At 41.8% G+C, this 18,966-nt stretch overlaps 1 protein-coding gene across 1 annotated transcript; it reads right to left on the bottom strand.

Annotated features, from left to right (window-relative positions):
* Nucleotides 1-1,854: 1,854 nt before the first annotated feature.
* Nucleotides 1,855-11,138, bottom strand: LOC128399667 (vomeronasal type-2 receptor 26-like; the record flags this gene model as incomplete). Its single annotated transcript, XM_053361328.1, has 5 exons — nt 1,855-2,894; nt 5,035-5,161; nt 7,553-7,780; nt 9,213-10,076; nt 10,854-11,138. Coding segments are annotated over 5 exons (2,406 nt in total), but the record flags the coding sequence as incomplete, so codon positions are not given.
* Between the last annotated feature and the right edge of the window lie 7,828 nt (nt 11,139-18,966).

Below are 18,966 nucleotides of genomic sequence, written 5' to 3'. Positions count from 1 at the left end.
TGAGAAAGCGTTTACACTTCCTTTCAAGCTTCATGATCTCATTCATTAGATTTCCTTTTGTTCCCTGCTGTCAGAGAGCCCTCAAAGTACTCTGAGGTCCCTGCCATGAGCCCCACCAGTGATGTTGAGCTGAAGGAAAGGCTGGAGGCTGAGAGTGAAGAAGAAGACTCTGTAGAGGAAGGAGGAAAGGAAGACAACAGGAGAGGTTTGCATTCCCAGCCCACGGAGGGGGAGGGGGACCTTGTCTGGGAAAGAATGCAGGAGGAGGGAGCAGAACAGGCAGAGTCAGAACAACTGCAAGGGTTAAGTTCAGGCTTGGAGGCGGAGAGGGCCCAGAAGTCTCCGCACGCAAGTCGTTTCGGGAGATTAATGGAACGTCATAAGAGGGTCATAAAAGCACCTCGATTTCTGTGTTTTTGCAGGAAGCGGCGATCAGTAGCGCCAACTGAGAGTTCCAGGGAGGACTGATTTATGAGGGCTCTCGGAAGGTTTCTATAAATCCTAATAAACTAAAGATTATAAAACTGTTGGAGTGTCGAGACTTCTGTGTGCAGAGAGATCCAGTCTCACTTCCATCACAGTTGCTTCTTTTTACATGAGAGAAATCAATAGGCCTCATACTTGTGCTGACATACCATTCTTGCTGATATGTCAGCAGCATTCTTTTTATAGCACTTCCTGCTCTGTAACTATAGGAGGTGTAAGATTGGACATGAATGTTTCTATACTGTTTATGACATAATAAACCTAGAAAATTACTTAGAAAGGGATGATTGGAAGACAGCTTTATTTATTTTTTAAAAAATATTGCTTTCTTTCATTCACTTTATAATTAATTGCTCTCTGATATTCTGGTCAGGTCTCAGCATAATAATGTAGCATTTGGGAGCAAAGATGGAGCCCAGTAAGCCAGCACTAGAGGCCAAGATGGAGAAGATCTCCACAGCCACCATGTATTTTCCCTTAGTGCTCAGGTAGACCGGAACAAAGGAGACCCAAACACTACAAAACAACAACATGCTGAAGGTGATGAATTTGGCCTCATTGAAGCACTCAGGCAATTTCCTGGCAAAAAAATGCCACAACAATGGCCAAAAAGCCCATGTAGCCCAGGACACAGCAAAACATGACAACCATATGTCAGGAGTGCTCTGATGGTGTTTCCTGCTTGGCAGGGGGTTGGACTCGATGGCCCTTGTGGTCTCTTCCAACTCTATGATTCTATGATTCTATGACCCTTCGTTGCAGCCTAGAATGATTTCCCTCATCATTGAGTGCATGTCGGAATCAGGGAGTGGGGGAGAGGTTCCTAACCACACAGTGCAAATGCCAGCTTGAATAAGAGAACAAGAAATCACAATGGTGCTTGCCTGTCTTTTCCCCACCCACTTCCTCATTCTAGATCCTGGTTTGGTGGCCACAAAGGCCAGAACCACCGTGATCGTTTTGGCCAGAACACAAGAAACGGTCACTGTGAAAACAAGGCCAAAAGCCATTTGTCGGACAAGGCAGCTCACTCTTTCTGGTGGGCTGAGGAAGATCAATGGGCAGAGGAAACAGAGCAGGAGGGAAGTGAGGAGACTGCCTCCCCCCCCCCCAAAAAAAACCCCAAAACAGTTGAAAAGGGCCCTTTACCAAAATACGCATTTCCAAAGAAGATTGAGTTTGAACACAACAAAATATTTGGATCATTATAGTTTAATCTTAAGACCACATCAAAATTTTGTTCTGGGAATATATGGGAGATTTAAGGAATCTATATAAAGTTAATGTACTAGCAGAGTTTAATTTATAGGATAATTCCTAGCCTTTGACAGCCTTACACCTCAAGAGAGGACAACAACAACAAAAAACAACAACAACAACACAAAGGACACAAAACAATTACCACCAAATAATACAAAATAACTAAATGATAACAGACAGCAGAGAAATAAATACTATATTAACTATAGTAAGGTATGAAAGAAAAGACAGACACACTAGAATATATTACAGTTTCCTCTTTATTAACTGCTTTTTGTTGTTCAAATTGGGCCTCAACAAAATAATGTAGCATTTGGGGCCAAAGATGGAACCCAGTAAACCAGCACCGGAGGCCAAGATGGAGAAGATCTCCACAGCCACCATGTATTTCCCCTTGGTGCTCAGGTAGACCGGAACAAAGGAGATCCAAACACTACAAAAGAGCAACATGCTGAAGGTGATGAATTTGGCCTCATTAAAGCTGTCAGGCAGTTTCCTGGCAAAAAAGGCCACAACAAAGCTGACAATGGCCAGAAAGCTCATGTAGCCCAGGACACAGTAAAACATGACAACTGACCCTTCGTTACATTCTAGTATTGTTTCTCCCATCACAGAGTGCATGTCAGTATCTGGGAATGGTGGAGAAGCTCCTAACCACATACTGCAAATACCAACCTGAATAAGGGAACAAGAAAACACAATGGAGCTTGCCAGCCTTTTCCCCACCCATTTCTTCATTCTGGATCCTGGTTTGGTGGCCACAAAGGCAAGGACTACCGTAATGGTCTTGGCCAGCACACAAGAAATGACCACTGTAAAAACAAGACCAAAAGCCATTTGTCGGAGCAGGCAGCTCACTCTTTCTGGAGGGCTGAGGAAAATCAATGGGCAGAGGAAGCAGAGCAGGAGGAAAGTGAGGAGACTGTAGGTGAGGTCCCGATTGTTTGCTCTGACAATGGGTGTGTCCTGGTGCTTAATAAAAATAGCTGTGACCAATATTGTTAGCAGAGACAAGAAAAGAACAAAAACTGCCAAGCTCATCCCCAGAGGCTCTTTAAGAGACAAGAAGCTTATTTTCTTTGGAATGCATTGTGATTGGTCCTTGTTTGGATAACAATCATCTGGGCACTTGACACAGTCATTCATGTCTGCAGAGAAAATAAAACATTCAGATTTGTTATTCATTGGAGAGCAACTTCTAATGCTGCCATTATGGAACGCTTAGGATTAAATTGGAAGTATCCCAGGTAGACCAGATACAATGTGATGCATGTGAACCCCACCTCAGCAACGTTTGTTGGGGTATTAGAAAATCATTATGCTGGCTTGCTAACTTCCCATAAATCACGTTGTGTGGTGTAGGTGGGCAAGACCCATACCTTGTAGGCTTACATCACATGGACAGGGGTGGCAGCAACAAATACATCTTCAATCTTCCTAGTATTGATTGTCCACATCAGGAACAAAGGACATTGTCTTAGACCAAGTCAACCCATTGATGCATTATTATTATTTTTACTTCAAGGACCATGTACCTTTATTGGTATGCATCTCGGGGCTGTGTTTCCGTAGAGCAGGGGGAGAGGGGATTTGGTTTTGTTTGACCTAATTTGTGCTTGTTATATGAACACTTGAACCAAACCAGTTACCCTTCAGAATTCATACTTTTTGTGATGAACAAAACACTTGAACCATATATGAACACTTGAACCAAACCAGTTACCCTTCAGAATTCACACTTTGTTGTGATCAACAAAACAATGTATACAAAGGTACATATATTATTGGAAATACACACAATACACAGGCAAATGTTAATTAAAATGATATACAAAATGCATTATATAAGGGAACGCTGCTTGCAAAAATGTGGTTAATTAAGTTGATGGGGTGAACCTAGAAAAAGATTTTTAAAAATAAGTATTGATGTATAAAGATTGAGGTTTATAAGTTAAAATTGGTTAATTAAAATGAATTAGAGAAAATAAGGTAAAGTTTGGGGACAAGAACTTGCTGAGCTAAAAATTGGAATTGGAATACAAGAAGGGGAGGTGTGGGGAAGTCAAGGAAATTTGTTATTGAAAGTAAGAAATGTAAATTGTATGTGTGTTTAATTGTGTTTTTTTTCTTTGTTTTTTTTGAAAATTCCAATAAATATCTTTTTTTTTTAAAAAAGCAAAAATGTGTATGTTAGTCAAATGTTTGCAACGTTTGAGACTTTTTAGAGAAAAGGCTAGAAAAGGGTTACATGGTAAAAGTTTGGAAAACCATGCATGCCATGGAGAAATTTGTGGACATCCAAAAGCTATTGTTGGAAGAAGCAAAGGTTGGATGATTCAAGGATAAAATAAAGTACTTACTCATGGAGTGCTTAGTGGAACTTGTTGCTACAGGAAGCAAAGATGGCCAGCAACTTGAACAGCTTTAAAAGTATATTAGACAAACTCATGGACAAGGCTACTAGCCACTAATTCCACTGTCAGAGGCATGCCTCTAAATACCATTTGCTGGAAATCACAGCTTGGCAGAGCGATGTTGTGCTCATGGCCAACTTATGGGGTTGCCACAGGCATCTAGTTGGCCACTTTGTGGACAGCATGTTATCATCATCATCATCATCATCATCATCAAATTTCTATACCACTTTATATTTTAAGGGGGGGAATGTAAGTGGCTTGCAATCTCCTTGAAAACATCAGGTAAAACAATCCAGAAGAAAACATTACAGAAGTTCAATATAAAGTATATATTCAAAGCAATATAATTAACAGGAAACGAAAATGTCTAAATAAAATATTACAAAGGAGGTCAGCTACAGAATGCACATTTAACTCAGCAAAGTTAACAAAAATACTGTCTTAAAGGAAACATTACTAAAAGAAGTCAAACATAAAATGCAATTTTAAAACAGCGTAATTAGCAAGGAATAAAATATTATCAGAAGCATGCTGGACTAAATGGGCCATTGGCCTTACTCAACAGACTCATCTTATGTTCTTAAAACTGAATACAAAAATTGGTTTAGTGGGAGGGGGAGCTATACTGACAAATGCTGACAAATATTCATGAGAATATTTTTTAAAATATATTCACAAGTTGTTATAGAAATGTGTAAAATTGAATTTAACACTGGAAAAAATTATAGCCTTTATTTAAATAATAAATATATTTAATGATAAATAAATAACAAGTACAAATGATAAATAAATAAATAACAAGTACTTTTGACTTCTTCCACTCCATTTAATATGACAAATATTTGCAAAGTATATATCTTGTGTCACTTACCCTTCTGGGGTGATATCTTGTCTTGGGGACATGGAGCACAGTCATAGCAGCAGAATTTTCCCCCTTCCTTCTTTTTCTTGTGGGATCCTGGAGGACAACTGGGGTTACATACAGATAAAGGTGGAACCTGCCCATTGGAGGAAACACAGAAACAATTTCGCACAGCCATTCACTTCAGTTTCTTTTCAGGCAGAATTCAGAAGACATGAAACTACAGAGGTACCTCAGGTTAAGAACTTAATTCGTTCTGAAGGTCCATTCTTAACCTGAAACTGTTCTTAACCTGAGGTACCACTTTAGCTAATGGGGCCTCCCGCTACCGCGCAATTTCTGTTCTCATCCTGAAGCAAAGTTCTTGACCTGAGGTACTATTTCTGGATTAGCAGAGTCTGTAACCTGAAGTGTCTGTAACCTGAGGTACCACTGTACTCATTCAAAACTCAGGATCAAATGACTCATTCCTAGTCACCTTTTTTTTAGCATTCTTACAATGTCCATCTTTTTGTGCAAAGCAGTGACACAGCCAAAATAAAATACCATGCATTGCCAGATAAGCAGTGTTAAGACACGTGGAGTCTTCCTGTAAATGCATGAAAAGGGCACTCAGTAGGGTCATATTCCTGGCTTTCCCTGGTGGGAAAAGTTATGATAGGAAAATAATCCTTACTAATTCCTGCTCAGAGCTCAGTCTCTTTCTATGCCACGTAGCCGATGAGAAAGGTTGCTAGTTCTGTGCTCTCCAGATTCTGGCTGCCTTGTTTTTCATTGCTGATTACTGCTCCATCAAGTCTGAAGCTTTATGTAGGCAAATAATAATTTTATTCTTCCATTTCAGACTTCTGTGCTTATTTTGTTCCAAGGGATAACAAAGGGAAGAACCAGTCTGCTGAATAATTGCTAGCAAGGTTAAGTAACCTTTGTCCCAGAAGTTATCACATTTTATGCTTCAAAGGTATAGTAAATTTCAAACTCTTCTAACTGGAAATTAAACTCACACAGGTGAGTAAGAGGAAGGATAATTAATAAATAATATCCTATCCTACCCTCCAAAACCACCCAACACTTTTGAGATCTTTCAGAGAGTCAGGGCTTGCCCACAATTCCTCTTCTCCTGCTGCTTTCCCCTGGATTGATTGATTGATTGATACCCCACCCATCTGGCTGGGCTTCCCCAGGCACTCTGGGTGGCTCCCAACAGAATATTAAAAACATGATAAAAGATTAAACATTAAAAACTTCCCTAAATAGGGCTGCTTTCAGATGTCTTCTAAAAGTCAGACAGTTGTTTATTTCCTTGACATCTGATGGGAGGGCATTCCACAGAGCGGGCGCCACTACCGAGAAGGCCCTCTGCCTGGTTCCCTGTAACCTCACTTCTCGCAGTGAGGGAACCGCTAGAAGGCCCTTGTAGCTGGACCTCTGTGCTCAGGCAGAACGATGGGGGTGGAGACGCTCCTTCAGGTATACTGGGCTGAGGCCGTTTAGGGCTTTAAAGATCAGCACCAAAACCTGCTCTATTGCTGAATTGGAGCAAGCATAAATTGAGTTTTCCACCGATTGATGCTTGCTCCAATTCAGTGTGTTTTGCTGGGGAAAACAGCAGAGCTAATGGAAAACCTCTCAGACCCATTCCTAGGAAGCATGGCACATGCAGAAAATGTCTTGGGCCCGTGCTTTTTAGACATGGGAAAAGTCAAATATGAATGAGCTCTAAGCATGAGGGCTGAAATTGGAGATTGGGGGTCAAGGGCTTGTATTCACTAGCCTTGCCCCCAATGTCCTCATACATGCTGAGTGTGCCTGTTCCAGCTCTGCTCTTTCTGGGTGAGAGGCCCCCGAGTCCTCATAAAACAAAAATGTGAACTATAGGTTCCAAGTTCTACAACAGGGGTCAGCAAACTTTTTCAGCAGGGGGCCAGTCCACTGTCCCTCAGACCTTGTGGGGGGCCGGACTATATTGGGGGGGGGATGCATTTTAAATACAGTGGTACCTTGGGTTAAGAACTTAATTCGTTCTGGAGGTCCGTTCTTAACCTGAAACTGTTCTTAACCTGAGGTACCACTTTAGCTAATGGTGCCTCCTGCTGCTGCCGCACGATTTCTGTTCTCATCCTGAAGCAAAGTTCTTATCCCGAGGTACTATTTCTGGGTTAGCGAAGTCTGTAACCTGAAGCTTCTGTAACCTGAAGCGTATGTAAGCTGAGGTACCACTGTAAAAGCACACATTCTACTCATGTAAAAACACCAGGCAGTTCCCACAAATAACCCAGAGATGCATTTTAAATAAAAAGACACATTCTAGTCATGTAAAAACACGCTGATTCCCGGATGGTCCGAGGGCCAGATTTAGAAGGCAATTGGGCCGGATCCGACCCCCAGGCCTTAGTTTGCCTACCCATGTTCTACACATGCTTCAAAGATGTACCACACTTTGTTTTGGACACACTGGGCTGATGATCTGAGTATACTATAATATAGTGCTTTCCGGTATATTGTGGGTGTGGAAATTATGCTGTACCTGGGGAAAGTTTCTGTGCCACACTATTTTGTCGCCATCAATGGAAAATTCCTGACCTGGGGCAGCCTCCAGATCCACCCTTCCAACCTTGAGTCTCACGAAGGAGTTATTTGGAAAAGTAATCATGCTGGTAATATCAAATCCAGCTTCAACTTCCCTGTTCTCGCCAAAAGAAACTGTTTCTCCAGCACTGTTGTTAAATGAGACCCTCTTTAGGAAGGGGTGAAGCTGCACTGAAAGAGAAGCAGAAAGAATTCTGTCAAATTACTATTAGAATCATAGAGTTGGAAAGGACCCGAGGGTCATCTAGTCCAACCCCCTGCAAAGCAAGAATCTCAACCAAAACATCCATGACAGGTGGCCATCCAGCAACTGCTTACTACATCTTTTAAATAAGATTAAATAAACAGCCATATGAGAAATATGTAAAATAACTAAGCAAGTATTGGAAATCACCCCAGAACTGGCCTTACTAAACATCTTCCAAGATAATAATGCCCATTTACACCACAAAGAACTCAAATTATATAGCCAAGATAACCACCAACTGTAAAGGAGATGAATTTATTTGACCCTATCTACATCAGGCTATATTCTATCTTTATCACCAAACTCCAAATATAATTGCACATTGTATTAATTAACATTATTTTTTTAATATATTAGTGGTCATGTGATGATTTTAGCCTATAAATTTTATTGTTTAATGTCTTAACCTGTATATTAAGGTACTTTTATAGCTCTGTTTAGAGTAGGTAATGTCTTGATAATATAAATGTTTTAAGTTTTTTGTATTAATCCAGCGTATTTTCTTTTAATTGTTGAATGATTCTGTGTACATTGCGGCAGCCTTTGGCTATGTGCAATAAAACTGACTGACTGACACAAAGAACTCATAATCCACCTGCTCTCAGCAGCCAGAAACATCATAACCAGACATTGGAAAGACCTTTCAGGAGTAAGCATGGACAAATGGTACCAAATAGTATGGGAAACAGCCTTACTAGAAAAATTAACCAATAAACTGAAACTGACATGGGGACAAATAGAAGAAGACGTATGGCTCCTTTTATCACATACACAGCCCAACAAGACAATGACAAAAATCCACCAACGGCACACAAATCAATATGGCTAACCTGCTCCAAAACACACACACACCCCATTCACACATGAAAACAAAGATGACCACAGCCAATCACAAACAAACAACCACACCCTGGGCCAATCCCAACCTCTCTCAGCACCAAAGAAACACAAGTGAACAACAGAGAACTTGCACAAGTGACGCTAATCTTCATAGATTCCAAATCTGCTTCCAAACTAACCATTTATTCTGCAATTGCTATCCTTTGTTCACTCATTGTTTCCCTACGCAATCTTCGTGTTCATGTCGGCTGCATTCCTGTATGTGTGTGTTTGTGTGTGGCGTCTAATTTTTTTTTGTAGTGCAATTTATTAAGACAACAACAACAAGAGCTAACAACAAAGAGCTAAAATGAGCATTTGTTGCACTGAATAATGAAGGGAATCAGAAAGGAGTTGACTGACAAAAGTGCTGGATCATAATCAACAGTGATTTCCAGAGCATGTTTTACACACTGCTGGGTGTAATTTTCCTGCTCATGTCAAACAAATTGTATCTCATCAAAGGCATTACCTGCCAAGACTGCAGCTTCTGAAGCTCCTGCACCCCTCCTTCCATCACTCCCCTGTATTTGGTCCTAGACAAGAACATGGCATGTAGAGCATGTGCTATGGCATAGACAGCATTATAGAGACTGTAGCTGTGGCCAGTCATGCTCATCTCAAAACCAGATGAAGGGAGATCTTCCAGCTTCTCCTCTCCAGTGCAGGCTTCACTGGCCTTCTCCCTTGTATTAAAACCTGGAAATAAACAGAAAAATACCTCTTCCCAGAACTCCCTGAGAAAGCCATTTCCATTTGCCTCAAAAGGATTCTGGAGCTGAAGAAAGCTTTTGAATCCTTGTACCTCATTTGAATGAACAGCAAAGGAGAGAGAACCGTGGAAGACTTCCATGTCCCACATTAGTTGGAAGTTCAATGCTGTGAAATCCAGCTGTGCTGTCAGAATCCACACTTTACCTTCCGGTGTCTTTTTCACATCTTCCATTTCACCTAGTGCTACCATGGTTCGAAAGTCAAGCATGGACTTTGTTTCTCCATAGACAATGACGACCTTGGCTTTACTTTCCATAATCACTTGATAGAGTCGGATCCAGTGGTGGTGCATGTTAAAATAATCGTCAAAATGTCTAGTTTTCTGAGTTCTCTCTGAGAAGGCCAAGCAAATGCCTTTCTGGGAAAACAGATGTTGCAGGGTCTGCACAAATCTTTCTCCACTCTCATTATCTCCAGCAAGCAACCCAACCCATGTCCAACCAAAGTGGAGAAGTAACTCAATAATCCCAGTGCACTGGTGGGCTTCATTTGGCACCATCCAGTAGAAGGAAGTGGATTGGCTTTGACCAGGATCCTCTGGAGCAAAGGAGCCATAAGTGAGCTAAAAGGAAAGGAAGGGGCATGTTCCTTAACTAGTAAAAGAAACTGGTATGTGCATCTGGAGTTGCAGTGGCAGCAACAAGGTGTCGACATGCAGAGGGCCAGCTGGCTAGCCCCAGCTGGGCTGTCTCCTTCCAGCTGTCCCACTGCAAAGACCCATCGGCCCTCTGCTCCAACGTAAATCAGCGACCCGGGCTTCAAAGCCAGGGCACACTATCAGCAGATTGAACTACGCACACAGAATAGGCGTGAGGCTTGTGAAAGCATACTATAACTACAGATTTAATAATCATAAATCAGGACAAAGAAACATGTCGTCTCTCTCTTCATCTTCTCAGAGAAAAGCAAAAGCAATACACACAACGGAAGTTCCCAGCAAGCTGTGCTGGAATGTAAACAGACATGTGACATGCAACAGTTCCACACGTCTGCTCCTTAAGGTGGAATGGAAATTCTCAACATAAGGTTGGGAATTATTATTATTTTATTCCGTTCACATGAAAATGTAACTAGGTTACATTTCCCAAACAAAGTGTAAACTGATACACAGCTATCCTTTGAAATTCACACTTCTCCCAAATTTGCAATGCATTGCGGACCCACCCACAGCACACACACCCCAGGTCAAAACCAAGGCAACCTCAGGAATAAACAAACCAGATAGGACCATGTTCTGGGATTATCCTTTCACACCAGTCACATATTTCTCCCATCTGTACAAAACCTTTTGAGGAAGAAAATATAATAATGGTGAAACACTCCCAAGTCAGTATCTTACCTGGGGAATCTTGTAGATGTCCAAGATGGTTGCCATGTCGACGGAGGTATCAAAGTCAAGCCCTCCAATCACTGCCATCAGATTTTTCTGGATGCCACACTTGTAGTTGGGTATGTGTGTGGAAGGAAGGCCCAGAGTGGCCTGGTAAGTCATCCTCCGATTGAAGTAACTGTCATAGATGTGGAATCCCAATGTGATATTAGGCAAAATCTTGGGATTCTCATTTATCTCCTTGACAGCAAACACCAAGGCCAAAAGGTGTTGGTAGTTCTTTGACACAACACTGCAATGAGAATGTTATGGTGTATCCCTCATCAGGGATACACTATGCTTCATAAGAGTATTTCCGCACTATTCTGCTGCTCTTCCAAGAATATCTGCTGAATAGGATGACACCCTTTACCCATCAAAATTATATTGATAACCTAGGAAACTGTAGGGAAATATTCCCTTCGCTGCCACCACCATAGGGAAACAGCTCCTTCAGTCCCATTGTGTAGAAGCACAAGTATGGATATTTGTGCTTCTTTAATCTTCATATTTCAAAGTCTATGGAACTCTGAGCCACAAGAAGTCTTAAATGTGACCCCTTTCCGCTGCCTCCCATTTCCCTAAGAATTCTTCCAAGCCTCCCAGGAGTTTGGCATCGCAAACCTGGGCATGGCATTGATACCAACAGTGGAGATAGAACCAATTATTAACTAATATTATTTATTAAAATGTTATTTTGTACTTCAGGTATACCAATGGCCACATCTCTCAGTTTGGGCTTCTCTCTGTTTCTCTATTTTTCCAATCTAAAGTTGAGTTCTCCACATTTCCACATCAGTTGGCATTTTTTTTAAAAAAAATGTCACGAAAATTCACCAACATGAACGTCTCCTAATATCCATGTTTGTATGCAATTTACCTAATGTACCCATTTTTGTAAAGTGGTTTCCCATAATATAATGCAATTTGGTATTTTACTTCACTAATTATGCATTTCTTTTGGAGACTTTATTCCAGTACAGTATATGCATTTTTTAAAATCTCTGGTTTTTATACATGTATAAACCTGCATTTAGAGAAATGCTCGCTTCAAAAGATGGCTGTGTTTTTGTTCTCATATTATTTCAGAAAATGCAGATTAAGTAGGTTTACCTTAAATGTGAACTGATTCAAATCCCACCCCAGTCCCTAATAGGGTTATAGTGATATTTACATTAGGGTCGTACATGTGGTTGGAAGAAGAAGAAGAAGAAGAGTTTGGATTTGATATCCCGCCTTTCACTCTCTTTAAGGAGTCTCAAAGCGGCTAACATTCTCCTTTCCCTTCCTCCCCCACAACAAACACTCTGTGAGGCGAGTGAGGCTGAGAGACTTCAAAGAAGTGTGACGAGCCCAAGGTCACCCAGCAGCTGCATGTGGAGGAGCGGAGACGCGAACCCGGTTTCCCAGATTATGAGACTACCGCTCTTAACCACTACACCACACTGGCTCTTGGAGACCCTTTCTAAAGACTCAAGTGATGCTCTTATTGATGTTAGCCTCTAAAAGTCTTCTATCTTAGACCAAATTCTCTAAACCTCCATCCCTGCCAAATTCACCCACAAACTGCTCCAGTTAACCCTTCTCCTGGTAAGCACTGGACAGCAACTTAGCTGACCATAGCCTCCGGCTCACTCGTTCTGATCTTCAACACAAAATATTGTCAACGCGCCGGGGTTAAGCAGTTTAATATTCAGGCCTTGGCTGTCCACATTCACCTCAGCTTTCTCTGGTCTTTGCCTTACACCTCCCTCATCATTTCTCCTAACTGATAGTTAAGTCCCAAAACAGAAAACACAAACCGACATATGCAAAACCTTTCTCAACAGAGGCAGCTTTTTTCATTGGTTCAAAGCAGTATTGAAATGAAGACAAATGGGTAGGCTACCTTAAGTGAGTCGTCCTCAACCTTCTCAAGCCGGCATCATTATCAGGCTGGCTGTGCCAGCTTCTCCTATCCTCAGGCTGTTAGTTTACCACCTCAATGGAGAGGTGAGCTTTTAAGACTCCTCACCTTGAACAATTCTGAGGTGCAGTTCAATATTCAAAACAGAGAAGGGCCCTACACCTCATCTACAATGTTTTATCCCATTCACTCACTCTTAAATCAAGAAAGGTCAGTGAGTTGTCCTCAGGGTATAGGGCTGAGGAAGGGGGAAGATTCTTCAGGTGAGAGCTGGGGAATTTTGTGTTTTATTGTGATTAGTATTGGTGTTATTCTTAATGTTCTTTATCTCTCTGCTTCCTCTCTTCTTCTTCTTCTTCTTCTTCTTCTTCTTCTTCTTCTTCTTCTTACTCTTTCTCTATCTTTTGTTTTTCTTTTCTTTTCTCTTGCCTTTCCTTTTTGTCTTTTGATTTCTGTTTGTTCAAGATAGCATTTTACTATATTTTATATCCTGCATTATTTTACTGTTGTTGGCCACTCTGAGCCCAGCTTCGGCTGGGGAGGGCGGGATATAAATAAAAGTTTATTAATATTTTATTATTGTGAAAACTTTATTAAAATATTTAGGGGTGGGGGAAAATAAATTAAGGGGACACCACTGTAGAAGTGCTGAAAGAAGAGCACAGACTGGTTGATTTTCTCTTCTCTTTCCGATCCCCCCCTGAAACCCTGTGGAGATGGTTAGGGCTTCCAGACAACTGGGAGATGAGAAGAGTCCTGTTGAATCAAGTCAAAAACCATCGACTTCAGCATCCTGTCCTGCCAACAGCAAACCAGATGCCTCTAGGAAGCCTGCTTGCAAGACCTGAGGGGCAACAGTGTTCTCCCCAATTGCAGTTCTCAGCAACTGGTATTCAGAGGCATAGGCATACTGCCTTGAAAAGCAGAGGCAAAACAAAGCCATAGAGGATAGTAGCCATTAATAGCTTTTCTGTGAGAACAGGATGCTGGACTACATGAGCCATAGGCCTGATCCAGCAGGATATTCTTACGTTGCTAGCTATATCCTCCACAAATATGTCTATGGTAAAAGATAAAGGACCCCTGGACAGTTAAGTCCAGTCAAAGGCAACTATGGGGTTGCGGCGCTCATCTCACTTTTCAGGCCGAGGGAGCCACCATTTGTCCGCAGACAGCTTTCTGGCTCATGTGGCCAGCAGGACTAAACCGCTTCTGGTGCAACAGGACACCATGACGGAAGCCAGAGCGCACGGAAATGCCGTTTACCTTCCAGCCGCAGCAGTACCTATTTATCTACTCGCACTGGCATGCTTTTGAACTGCTAGGTTGGCAGTAGCTGGGGCAGAGCAACAGGAGCTCACCCTGTCGTGGGGATTTAAACTGCTGACCTTCTGATCGGCAAGCCCAAGAGGCTCAGTGGTTTAGACCACAGTGCCACCCGTGTCCTCTTTTAATCTAATCCTCTTTTAAAGCCATCCAATTTTTTTGCCCATTTTATGGGAACAAATTCCATTGTTTTACTATATACTGTGTGAACAACATTCTTTTGTCCTTCCTGAATCTACCATTATTCTACATAGGAGGACCCAAGTTCTAGTATAATCAGAGACAGATCAACTTTTTCCACACGAGGAATACTTTTAAACAGCTTTCTCCTGGCCCCCTTATTTGCCTTTTGTCTGAACACTTTTGCCTGTTTGTTCTCCATCTCCATGACTCCACGCTTACACCTTAGTTTTGCAGATGTCTTTCCCACCTCTGCCTGAAAGTAATCTCCTGCTGAAATCCTTGCTTCTGAGTGACCAAGGATGGGATTGGGAAATGAGTCAGAATCCTATGGCTACTTGATGTACGGAGTCCTTACAAGAGATTAGGGAGTTGATGGGTAGTTAAGATTCCACGGAAGTCTTCTTTGTTCAGAGCAACAAAGATGTGAGACGCAAGAGCACCAACGATGAGGTCCCCAGGCTGGTAGTATTCATGTGGGATCCTGAGCAGATAATTGAGAGTACAACTAGTGGTGTGTTTGCACACCATATGAGGCAAAAGGAAGAGAATGGACACAATAAACACCAGCATACTGAGGCAAAAAAAAAATTCTAGTCAGACTCCCTTAATCTCACTTATGTCAGATCATTGACAACATGATCATTAGCTTCAGAACTCTTCAACAGAGTTCAAATCTTCCAGAGAAAAGTGGAAATCCAGCGTTTACCTCTGCCCTCTCCCTTGATTGAAATGGCAGGAAGGGATTTTTTTATACCCATTTTTAGACTTTGGCTGGTATTCTCTAGAGATCTATAGGGATCTTATCCACAGTCACGACAGTGTAATAATTATAGATGAGATAATAACTGGGTGACTTTATTGCCAACAAGAATGGAGGAAAACTTGTTTGTGATGTTTCACCCAAAGCCATTTTGGTCACTTCACGGGGCCACAAAAGTACGCGCAGAGTAAACTACAAGGAGTAAGGAAAGATCAGTGAGTCAGTCTGCTTTTAAAGCAGAAATGCTTGTTCAAAGTTATGATATAAATCAAATAAATAAATAAATAATCTGAAAGACTACCAGAGATGAAAGGATCTGTCAATTTCAGTTCACTTGCTTTCTCATATTTCACATCTTAAATTCAGTTTTCACAATTTCATATTTCACATCTTAAATTCTCCACATTTTTGTTTTATGGGAAGCGGGTGGCACTGTGGGTTAAACCACAGAGCCTAGGACTTGCCGATCAGAAGGTTGACAGTTCGAATCCTCACAACGGGGTGAGCTCCCGTTGCTCGGTCCCTGCTCCTGCCAACCTAGCAGTTCGAAAGCACGTCAAAGTGCAAGTAGATAAATAGTTACCGCTCCGGCGGGAAGGTAAACAGCGTTTCCATGCGCTGCTCTGGTTCGCTTAGAAGCCGCTTAGTCATGCCAGCCACATGACCCGGAAGCTGTACGCCGGCTCCCTCGGCCAATAGAGCGAGACTGAGCGCCGCAACCCCAGAGTCGGCCACGACTGGACCTAATGGTCAGGGGTCCCTTTACCTTTTAACCATTTTTATTTTTTAAAAAATCATGATTCCCTACCCCCCATCATTTTAGTGTCAACTTCTGGTAAATGTGGGATGTTAGCACCCAGAATGCATATTTAAAGGGTTGACTGCAAAAGCTGTAGAACTCTGTGATGTCATAAACTCTGTAGCAGTTATTTTCAGTTGGAACACTTATGGAAGTTAGTGAACAGCCTTAACAGTTAGAGCAGCAGGTATGGACCGTTGTGCTGCTTTCTGCCTCAGAATATTAATCAATCTGTAAATGTTAGTCAGTCTTGGATACAAATCTATGTAAGATGCATTAGCAATTTAAGTACCACCAACCTGCATTGTATATTTAACCTGCAACTGCAAGCACACTAAGTAAAAGTTATTTGTTCTTTAAACTTTAATATAGGGTGTCTTGGGAAAAGAGAACCACTGTATTTTTCCATGTATAAGATGCCCCTGTGTATAAGACACCCCCTACTTTTGGGGACCCCAAATTAAGAAAATGGGGGGCCAGAGTTGTTGAGCTGTTTTTTGGAGGGGAATGCCTTGAAGATCACTCACCCCATGCTGCCAATCACGCACAATGCAGAATAAAACAAGCGTCTGCCCGCCAGCGGCAGCCAATCTCACACACAATTGCCGCAGCAGCAGGCAATCCTCAGCAGCCCTTCAAACAACCGCCAATCACCCACCCAACCACCGGACCAACAGCCAATCCTAAGCAGCCCTTGCACCAGCCACCAATCACCCACCCAATCGCAACTGACAAGCTCCTGCTCACAGTTGCAACCAATCACCCGTCGTGCATATGCACTGTCCATGTCAGGGAACTGCCATCTGAGACGCAGGAGGTGAAAGGGCTCACGGAGGGTGAGAGAGATCATTCAGCTGAGGAGGGGACCAGCAGGGGGAGAAGTGGAGTTCCAAGGGAAAGTGAGTCGGAGGGAGGGCTCAGAGACACTTCGAGCGAAAACAGTGGGGAGGTTTCAAGACCTCCTGTAGGGACACCCACTCCTCACCGGAAACTGTCACGCCTAGAGTCCAGAAGACGCGTTTCCGTTAAGGAGCTTTTATGCTGGAAGAAGTTCCGTAAACGCCCACTGTCCGATTCAACGAGCGACTGATGGAGCCATGCTTAAGGAGCTCCGTCAGAGACAGAGGTTTGTGGACTTAGCCAAACTCTGAGGGACTAGGATTTTACGCACAAGCAGCTCACCATCCCATCACAGTCCATGTATAAGAAGTCCCCCGATTTTTAACCTTACTTTTGAGTAAAAAAAAACCCTCATCTTATACACGGAAAAGTACGGTAATTAAAGGGTCAAATGACTCAGGCACGTCTTGCATAAACTCTGCAAATGGAAACTAGAGTCTAATTCCCAAAATAAACACATTTTTGTATGCAGTTTCGACTAATATACACAGTTTTTCAAGCAATTTCTCATAATATTATGGCTTTAATATGTTATTTTCACTTGCAGTCATTTTTATGCATGTTTCCCCCTAATCTACACATTTTTGTAAACATGGCGTGGTCGGGGAATGGAATTGCAGATTTAGATAAGGGTGAATTTTGAAGGATCGCTCTGTTTCAGTCCCCATATTGTTTTGGGCAATGCCAATATGATAGATCGTGAATAGAATTTCTCCCCATCCCTATTGATTGTTAACATTCATCTACATAGAAGTTTAGATGTGTCTCCCAAAAAGGTGTGATTGCTAAGATGTTGGTTCTGGAATCATGCTGCACCACAGGAGGAGGAATAGTCACCATTTACAAGGCTCAAAACAGGATAGAGCACTGACAGTAACAGAAAAAAAACTTTGGAATGTGTGTGTGTGTGTGTGTGACAGAGAGAGAGAGAGAGAGAGAGAGAGAGAGAGAGAGAGTATTCAACTGCTGTCCGTTCATGTTCACACGTTTTAATTTTTTTATATAACTTTTATTTAAAAATTAAAATTATAAGAAAATGGGGAATTTACAGAAGTAAAATCAGAAAGGAGAGAGAGAGAGAGAGAGAGAGAGAGAGAGAGAGAGAGAACATTGTGCAGCATCAGTGCATGGGTGTAGCCAAGAGATCAAGGAAAACAACAGAAATACTTAACGAACTGACCAATCATGTTGGTTCTGCCCTCCTAACAAAAGTCCAGCCCCCCCGCAACAAAAATCCTGGCTATGCCCATGCATCAGTGCAGACTTGGAACATGAATGCAGCATATATTGTTGTGATTTAACAAATACTTCTGTGTATTTGGAAAAGGAAATTCCATGGTGATTACAAATATTCTGAACACATGGCGGATCAAACCAAAATGTTGATCTCAGTTCCTTTGATTTCTTATCACGCGTACACCATATGACTAGATATATTATAAGAATAAAATATGGTAAAATAGGTTAAATAAAATAAAAGGGGTATGTATGTGTTGATAGCATTTTCATGTAGCTCATACTATGTCTTTATGCTGTCATAGTGACCTGGCCTCAAGGCTGAGGAAAAGGATTTGGAAATAGAACAAACATTTGTGAACGTCACTTCGAAATAAATCTCCTCTTGCTAAATGTTGGGTAGCACAAATATGTCGTGAGTAAATGTATACTAGAATATTTTATTAAATCTGCAATCCCATATACATGTAGTGAACTGCAGTAACTTCCATGGATATTATTGCCAATTAATTGTAAAACTGTAGCCTGATATGGTTTGTGAAAGGACAACAATGTTCCGGTACCATTTGTGAAGTATCAACTGTTAAGTTGTGGGTGAGCGTATCAGATGACACAGCGATTCTTCAAAGAGCTCTTGTTTATTCACAGGCCAGAGCAGAACTGAAATGAAAGGTTCAGCCAGCCTGCTTATATAGAGCTCCACTAGAATGCAACATTAACCATTTTCTGTAACTATCCAATCACTGAACGTCACTTCCAATCCCTTATTTGCATATGTGGACCTGAGTGAAAACTATCTACAGTATCCCCCTGCTGGCCCAGGGTGAGAACTTCAGTACATAACACCAACCACGACACATCAAACCTGGGGAACCATCAAGAAAGGGAAGAAAACGGGTTGGTTTGTTGGTTGGTTTGTTGCTGGGTTGCTTGGTTGGTTGGTTTTAAATGCCCCCCCCCAAAAAAAAAATAT

The sequence above is a fragment of the Podarcis raffonei genome, chromosome 13 (genome assembly GCF_027172205.1).
Source record: "Podarcis raffonei isolate rPodRaf1 chromosome 13, rPodRaf1.pri, whole genome shotgun sequence".
Classification (NCBI taxonomy): Eukaryota; Metazoa; Chordata; class Lepidosauria; order Squamata; family Lacertidae; genus Podarcis; species Podarcis raffonei.
Note: the sequence above shows the minus strand (reverse complement) of the source record. Positions and strands in the feature narration are given on the sequence as shown.